Source organism: Coregonus clupeaformis, unplaced genomic scaffold (genome assembly GCF_020615455.1).
Source record: "Coregonus clupeaformis isolate EN_2021a unplaced genomic scaffold, ASM2061545v1 scaf1055, whole genome shotgun sequence".
NCBI classification, from domain to species: domain Eukaryota; kingdom Metazoa; phylum Chordata; class Actinopteri; order Salmoniformes; family Salmonidae; genus Coregonus; species Coregonus clupeaformis.
This window is the reverse complement of record NW_025534509.1, coordinates 175,449-184,236: the sequence shown is the minus strand read 5'-3', so window position 1 is coordinate 184,236 and position 8,788 is coordinate 175,449. Positions and strand designations below refer to the sequence as shown.

Genomic DNA, 8,788 nt, shown 5'->3' with positions numbered 1-8,788 from the left:
CCAGATTCGTCCATCGGACAGCCAGATTGTGAAGCGTGATTCATCAGTCCAGAGAACCCGTTTCCACTGCTCCAGCATCCAATGGCGACGAGCTTAACACCACACCTGCCGACGCTTGGCATTGCGCATGGTGATCTTAAGCTTGTGTGCTGCTGCTCGGCCATGGAAACCCATTTCATGAAGCTCCCGACGATCAGTTCTTGTGCTGACGTTGCTTCCAGAGGCAGTTTGGAACTCGGTAGTGAGTGTTGCAACCGAGGACACGCGCTTCAGCACTCAGCGGTCCCGTTCTGTGACCTTGTGTGGCCTACCACTTCGTGGCTGAGCCATCGTTGCTCCTAGACGTTTCCACTTCACAATAACAGTACTTACAGTTGACTGGGGAAGCTATAGCAAGTCAGAAATTTGACGAACTCACTTGTTGGAAAGGTGGCATCCTATGATGGTGCCATGTTGAAAGTCATTGAGCTCTTCAGTAAGGCCATTCTACTGCCAATGTTTGTCTATGGAGATTGCATCGCTGTGTGCTCGATTTTATACACCTGTCAGCAACGGGTGTGGCTGAAATAGCCGAATCCACTAATTTGAAGGGATGTCCACATACTTTTGTATATATAGTGTATATGCGACCATGTGTGTAACCTCATTAAACCCGCAAGCTGCCCATCCCTGAGTTATATCTATGGGTTTAATGAGGTTACACACATGGTTACATATATCTGTGGACTATGCGATCTGTTACCTCACCTGAACTCCAAAAGGCGCCAAAGTGGGAAGCGTGCAAGAGACCACAAGCATACACTCTTAGAAAAAAGGGTTCCAAAGGTTTTCTTCAGTGGTCCCCATTAGAGAAGCCTTTTTGGTTAAAGGTAGAACCCTTTTTGGTTCCAGGTAGAACCCTTTTTGGTTCCAGGTAAAACCCTTTTTGGTTCCAGGTAGAACTGTTTTGGGTTCCATGTAGAACCCTCTGTGGAAAGGGTTCTACATGGAACCCAAAAGGGTTCTACCTGGAACCAAAAAGGGTTCTTCAAAGGGTACTCATATAGGGACAGGCGAAGAGCCCTTTTAGGTTCTAGATAGCACCTTTTTTTCGAAGAGTGTAGGATAAACCTGTCACCATTAACTACTAGTCTAGGTGCGCAAGCATTATTGTCTGGTATTTATTATGGCACCGAATAAAAGCTAAATGGAAAGGTACATAATATTTTGGAGACGAATTCCCCCTCTGATTAGGGCATATGGGAAATTGAAACTGAAAGCAACTAAAACGCAGCCTCGGATTGAAAACAACTGAAAACAGTGGAAAGTATCTACACGAATTCGGGGACTTGCCATCTCTCACCTTTTAATTCATAGGTTATAGATTAAAACAAATTATAGACGACAAAAAGGATGCTTAGAACGTGCGTGTCCGCTATGGTTGTATGTCTATGCATTGACATAACCACATTTTGCGCACTGGGTTTTGGCGCATCTATTTCCAAAACTGGACCAAGAACTTTTGATGCTTTCGGAAGTCAGTTGCGTCTATGGGTTGTAGCGGGGATTCGATTAGTTCTACTACTCGGTGTATCGCTACTAACACTAGGATCGATAAAACCCGTATTAAAGCGCTGGTTAGTGGTGCACTGTTTCCTTGCCCCGGTCTACGAGACTGGGCTACTGATGCTGCATGGAAGTTCAACGGAGAGCGCGTATGGATCGTTGGGGGGTCCAAGTTTGTGGCTATTATGTACCACGGCAGCAGGTGCAGCAGCCTTATTTTGGGAGACAACCTTCCCTGACAGCAATGGAGCAAGTAACGGGAAAGAGAAGACGCAGAAGGCACGAGTTCTGTTCATGAGAGTACTCATCTTCTGCAGACCCGACACCCTCCTTTTGATTGTGGCGTTTATATTCCTGTCACTGGCTGTCCTCTGTGAGTAGGCGAGCCCAGGGTTTTCAAACTTTTCTTGCCCAGGGACCCCCGCCCAGGAAAACCGGCGACCCAGGGACCCCCATCATATGTTAGCAAACATTTATAAAATAATGTATTGTCTTATCATGAGGTGATTGATAATGGAAAATAGAAGTAATCAACATTTAAAAATGAATAGATTTGGTAGACAGTTTCATTATTTTGACCTCCCCACAGTTCATTGGAAGAGGAAGTGTAAACTCTAACATAGCCTTAGCTATAAAGCTAAATGTACTGGAACAAAAGTACAGAAAGGCCTATTATATGATGAAGTATAAGAAGAAGATGAGGATGATGAAGATGATAATGTTGGTGGTGGTGTGTGTTTTCAGGTGAAATGTTCATCCCATTCTACACAGGAAAAGTCATTGACCTCTTGGGCACCCAGTACAAGTGGAATGACTTTCTCACAACTATCATCCTCATGGGGCTTTACTCTTTGGGAAGGTAAGTAGATACAACAGACCACTACGGTCTCCATCAATTTCGCACAATCAACATTTTAATTTGTATGGTTTAACTATGTTACTTACACTGACTTCTCCACTGCAATGTGAACATCATATTGATTATTTTAACACACATGTACAGTAGCTTATGCTGTCTGTTTGCTGCAGCTCTTTCAGTGCAGGCTGTCGTGGAGGCCTCTTCATGTGTGCTATCAACAGCTTCACCTGCAGAATTAAAGTAGAGCTGTTTGGGGCCCTGGTCAAGCAGGAGATCGGCTTCTTTGAGACCATCAAGACAGGTAGAGACATGACTTATGATGGTGAAACCGAAAGTATGATCAGTGTGCAATCTGTTGTCTTTCTGGATCAAGTGGCAACCTTGTTTGTTTATAGCTGAAATGCGGAGCATAGAATAATAAACTGGTGGGGTGTTCAAGAGATATTCAGCCGCACATCGGAGGACAGTCCATTGGAGAACAAAGACACTTCAATAGAAAGTACATTTCAGCTATAAACAAACAAGGTTGCCAGATGAAAGTAAATTGTCACAACTTTGTCGAATAACCAAAGTTGTGACAATTTACTTTCATCTCTGAACTCTCGTAGGTGACATCACGTCCAGGCTGTCCACAGACACCACTAAGATGGGCCGGGCGGTGGCCCTGAATGTCAATGTACTTCTGAGGACCCTCATTAAGACCGTGGGTATGCTGTCGCTCATGATGAGCCTGTCCTGGAAGCTCACTCTGCTCATGCTGATGGAAACGCCCATCACCGGCCTGCTGCAAAGCGTCTATGACAACTATTACCAGGTATAGTACAGTCGTTTGTGTCCAGATCAGAAGGTACTGAAATGATCTATTGGTCCCTGCAGACCCTGAAATGATTTGCAGAAAGCCCTAAAATTAGACTACATAAGATGGTGACTGCGAACCTGGGTAACCTTGTAAAATAGAGTCTATTAAATGTTATTGTGGATTGACTGTTCCTCAGAGGCTCTCTAAGGAAGTGCAGGACTCCATGGCCAGGGCGAACGAGGCAGCGGGGGAAACAGTAGCAGGAATCCGGACCGTACGAAGCTTTAACACAGAGCGGAGTGAGGCTGGTCGCTATGACCACAGGTTGATGGACACCCACAATCTCAAGACCAGGCGGGACACCGTCAGGGCAGTGTATCTGCTCCTGAGAAGAGTGAGTATTCAGGGATCACTCCCTGTCCCCTTAGGCTCAGAAGAGTTGAATGCTTCTAATGTGATCTTCATGTGATCTTCATTGTACGTACTCATCACATTCTGTGTGTGTGTGTTAAAGCTAACAGCGCTGGTAATGCAGGTGGCCATGCTGTACTATGGCAGACTGTTTATCCAGCGAGGTCAGATGAGCACCGGGAACCTGGTCTCTTTCATCCTCTACCAGTCTAACCTGGGAACCAACATCAGGGTAGGCAACTATCAGTGTAAGGGGATCTGTTTGAGCAAGGCGAGGCACAGAATCACTAATCAAAGATATTAACTAACCAATAGTAATGTTGTTATTGCGTAGTACATAGTAATGTAAAAGTTTGGTTAAAGAGGCAAGTCATATTAATGTTAGGGAATTCAAAAGAAACATGTTTAATGTTGGAGATACTGTTGGAAATGTAGTCTAACTATTGTTCATTGAGTTACAATGATACATCTGTATAATACATCTGCCTTCTGCCCTCTCCAGACTTTGATTTACATCTTTGGTGACATGCTGAACTCAGTGGGGGCGGCTGGTAAGGTGTTTGAGTATCTGGACAGAGAGCCCCAGGTCAGCACCAAGGGGACCCTCCAACCAGAGACCTTGACTGGACACATCCACTTCCACAACCTCTCCTTCTCCTACCCCACCCGCCAGGAGCGCAAAGTACTGCAGGTAAAGCTCACCTGGGAGAAGGGTGGCAAAATTCCGGAAACATGAGGCAACCCTAACTGGCAGTTTTGCCGTCACCACGTTTTTGCTTTTGCATGTACCCATTGCTAAGTTAGTGTATCATTGGCTCTCTGCTTGTTTTAGGGCTTCTCTCTGGAGCTAAGGCCGGGTCAGCTGACTGCTCTGGTGGGGCCGTCGGGAGGGGGGAAGAGCACCTGTGTCAGTCTGCTGGAGAGGTTCTATCAGCCTCAGCAGGGAGAGATCCTATTGGACGGTCAGCCACTGCACAGCTACCAGCACCACTACCTACACAGGAAGGTAATATAGACAGCTACCAGCACCACTACCTACACACCTGCACAGCAAAGTCATAAGACTATACCTACACAGATATTGCCACATTTATATCTCTAAAGAAAGCGTAGCAGTCAAGGAAACCTACTTTACCGCACCTGTATGGCTACCAACATCATAGGTATTTTCGCAGGAGAAGAAACATTGCATTGGTTTTGATTGGCTGATTGGTGATTGGTTTTGCCCTATGATTTGTTTTGCCCTACCAGGTGGCCATGGTGGGCCAGGAACCTGTTCTGTTCTCTGGGTCAATCAAGGACAACATTGCCTACGGCCTGGCAGACTGCTCTCTGGAGAGGGTACAGGAAGCTGCTCGCAAAGCCAACGCCCACAGCTTCATCAGCCAACTGGAGAAGGGTTACGACACAGGTACACTGGCAAATATGAATATTACATATACAGTTGAAGTCGGAAGTTTACATACACTTAGGTTGGAGTCAATTAAACTTGTTTTTCAACCACTCCACAAATTTCTTGTTAACAAACTATAGTTTTGGCAAGTCGGTTAGGACATCTACTTTGTGCATGACACAAGTAATTTTTCCAACAATTGTTTACAGACAGATTATTTCACTTATAATTCACTGTATCACAATTCCAGTGGGTCAGAAGTTTACATACACTAAGTTGACTGTGCCTTTAAACAGCTTGGAAAATGTATGTCATGGCTTTAGAAGCTTCTGATAGGCTAACTGACATCATTTGAGTCAATTGGAGGTGTACCTGTGGATGTATTTCAAGGCATACCTTCAAACTCAGTGCCTCTTTGCTTGACATCATGGGGAAATCACAAGAAATCAGCCAAGACCTCAGAAAAAGAATTGGAGACCTCCACAAGTCTGGTTCATCCTTGGGAGCAATTTCCAAACGCCTGAAGGTACTACGTTCATCTGTACAAGCAAAAGTACGCAAGTATAAACACCATGGGACCACGCAGCCATCATACCGCTCAGGAAGGAGACGCGTTCTGTCTCCTAGAGATGAACATACTTTGGTGCGAAAAGTGCAAATCAATCCTAGAAAAACAGCAAAGGACCTTGTGAAGATACTGGAGGAAACAGGTACAAAAGTATCTATATCCACAGTAAAACCAGTCCTATATCAACATAACCTGAAAGGCCGCTCAGCAAGGAAAAGCCACTGCTCCAAAACAGCCATAAAAAAGCCAGAATACGGTTTGCAACTGCACATGGGGACAAAGACCGTACTTTTTGGAGAAATGTCCTCTGGTCTGATGAAACAAATATGACCATCGTTATGTTTGGAGGAAAAAGGGGGCGCTTGCAAGCCGAAGAACACCATCCCAACCGTGAAGCACGGGGGTGGCAGCATCATGCTGTGGGGGTTGGGGGTGCTTTGCTGCAGGAGAGACTGGTGCACTTCACAAAATAGAAATTCCAAAGTTGTGGCAAAATGGCTTAAGGACAACAAAGTCAAGGTATTGGAGTGGCCATCACAAAGCCCTGACCTCAATCCTATAGAAAATGTGTGGGCAGAACTGAAAAAATTGTGTGCGAGCAAGGAGGCCTACAAACTTGACTCAGTTACACCAGCTCTGTCAGGAGGAATGGGCCAAAATTCACCCAATTTATTGTGGGAAGCTTGTGGAAGGCTACCTGAAACGTTTGACCCAAGTTAAACAATTTAAAGGCAATGCTACCAAATACTAATTGAGTGTATGTAAACTTCTGACCCACTGGGAATGTGAAACTTCTGACCCACTGCATCGCAGTGCTAACTGTGCCACTAGAGATCCTGGTTCGAATCCAGGCTCTGTCGCCGCCGGCCGCGACCGGGAGACTCATGGGCGGCGCACAATTGGCCCAGCGTCGTCCAGGGTAGGGGAGGGAATGGCCGGCAGGGATGTAGCTCAGTTGATAGAGCATGGCGTTTGCAACGCCAGGGTTGTGGGTTTGATTCCCACGGGGGGCCAGTATAAAAAAAAACATGTATTCACTAACTGTAAGTCGCTCTGGATAAGAGCGTCTGCTAAATGACTAAAATGTAAAATGTAAAAAATGTGATGAAATAAATAAAAGCTGAAATAAATCATTCTCTCTACTATTATTCTGACATTTCACATTCTTAAAATAAAGTGGTGATCCTAACTGACCTAAAACAGGATATTTTTACTAGGATTAAATGTCAGGAATTGTGAAAAAATGAGTTTAAATGTATTTGGTTAAGGTGTATGTAAACTTCCGACTTCAACTGTATTACTGATGGATGACCACAAGGAGAGACTCAATAAATGTACTGTCTGTCCATCTATTAGATGTAGGAGAGCGAGGTAGTCAGATGTCCGGTGGTGAGAAGCAGCGAATCGCTATCGCCAGAGCTCTGATCAGAGAGCCACAGGTCCTCATCCTGGACGAGGTCACCAGCGCACTGGACACTGAGAGTGAACACATGGTACGACATCCCTCCTCACATAAACTAGATAGCTTTAGCCTTCCATCATTCATACGCTCAATATGGTTAGTGATAGCGGTTTCACGTACGTTGCAATAGCTAGCATTGACATTCTCAATAGGGTTAGCGCTAGCTAGCGGTTTCACTCAGATGTTCCCTCTGTCTCAGGTCCAGGAGGCCCTGGCTAGCTGCCCCTCCCAGACCCTGTTGGTGATTGCTCACAGGCTGAAGACCATCGAGAGGGCAGATCAGATCATTCTGATTGACCAGGGGACCGTCATGGAGCAGGGCACTCACCAGGAGTTGATGGACAGGAAGGGGAGCTACTACAAACTAAAAAAGAGACTCTTCATGGAAGACGACATGTCACATTGACCAAAGCAATGCTACTGTTTCAACTGTAAATATTGATGTAATTTTCTCACTCTCACCAATTTACTGTAAATTTACATTTTACTCTAATCCATTGCGACTTACAGTTAGTGAGTGCATACATTTTCATACTGGTCCCCCGTGGGAAACAAACCCACAACCCTGGCATTGCAAGCGCCTTGCTCTACCAACGGAGCAACACGGGACATACGCATCATGACAGTGACAAGTGTAAAGCCAAATTGATTTGAATATAGTTAGAAATAATTTTCTCTTTAGAGATTGAAACTTCTGTTAGTTCCATTTTAGATTGTTGTGTGAGTTGTTTTTATTTTATTGCATTGCACTGTATTCTTTCCTAACCTTTATTTTGTAAAAAAAAGAGAAGGAAATGTTTGATTAAAAGTATGAAAAAATAAAAAATAAACATGTATGCACTCACTAACTGTAAGTTGCTCTGGATAAGAGCATCTGCTAAATTACTAAAATGTAAAATGTAAGGGCAGTGAGTGGCCCAAGCTATCTATTGTTCTTCTGTGCCCCAGTTGACTGTAAAACCATTTATGGAGCAAAGGTCTATTATGTTGCCTATCCAAGAGAAGAAATTAGTGTAGTATCCGTAAGACTTGTCTGTGTAGCCTAAGCATTGGCCTAGACTAGAGTTTTGGAAAGTCCCTGAAGGCCCATCCGTGGTAATTTGCCGATGTTTTTGGCAGTCTGCCTGTCTGCATGTCAGTACTCCACCTCCCCCTACATAGACCTTAGGCGATACTGGCAACCATTTTATCACAAGATCTGCCCCTAGTATACATCACCATGAAATGGCGGCAGTCGAGTCTCATACCAGTATTGAGCATTTCCTTTTGAGAATCCTTAACACTGATCTGGAAAACACTCTGTGCATGTGTCTTGCAGGTGATTTGAAGTATTCACTTGGTCAGTGTCTTGTGAGAGTCTCTGCTCACCTTTATTTTTTGTGCATCTGTAGCACTGGTGCAGACAGACATTCATCATCGAGTCAATCAAATCATCAATGATCCATGCCGAATCAGTTGGCTTGCAATCACACCCAATGATGTATACAAACCCTGGATTGCTGATGCTATGTATTGGCGATTGAGACGCTTTGAAGCCACCATCAGCCATATTGGCACTCCCCAGAAGGCGCAGTCCTCCATAGGAATGAATGGAATTCTACAGTATTTAAATTAAATGTTTCAAGGACAAAATTACATGTATTTAAGTATTTTCTGTTGTAATGGGGACAGTAACATTAGTCATCAAAAATATATATACTTTAAGAAAACAATATCTATATATTTTTTATTATGTTTAGCTCACATAATAT

At 44.3% G+C, this 8,788-nt stretch overlaps 1 protein-coding gene across 1 annotated transcript; it reads left to right on the top strand.

Annotated features, from left to right (window-relative positions):
* The first annotated feature begins 1,276 nt into the window (after positions 1-1,276).
* On the top strand, positions 1,277-8,657 carry LOC121571581 (antigen peptide transporter 2-like). The gene is made up of 11 exons (XM_041883115.2): positions 1,277-1,918; positions 2,290-2,404; positions 2,575-2,705; positions 3,013-3,218; positions 3,400-3,597; positions 3,718-3,846; positions 4,117-4,305; positions 4,447-4,620; positions 4,866-5,025; positions 6,932-7,068; positions 7,237-8,657. Exons 1-11 carry the CDS (start codon positions 1,393-1,395, stop codon positions 7,441-7,443), a joined length of 2,172 nt encoding a protein of 723 aa, XP_041739049.1. The 5' UTR covers positions 1,277-1,392; the 3' UTR covers positions 7,444-8,657.
* Positions 8,658-8,788: the final 131 nt, after the last annotated feature.

Coding starts and splice junctions, on each gene's coding strand:
- LOC121571581 (XM_041883115.2), top strand. CDS start 1,393: ATGCTTAGAACGTGCGTGTCCGCTATGGTTGTATGTCTATGCATTGAC. Junction 4,306..4,446: donor AGGAGCGCAAAGTACTGCAG/GTAAAGCTCACC, acceptor TGCTTGTTTTAG/GGCTTCTCTCTGGAGCTAAG. Junction 5,026..6,931: donor GGAGAAGGGTTACGACACAG/GTACACTGGCAA, acceptor TCCATCTATTAG/ATGTAGGAGAGCGAGGTAGT.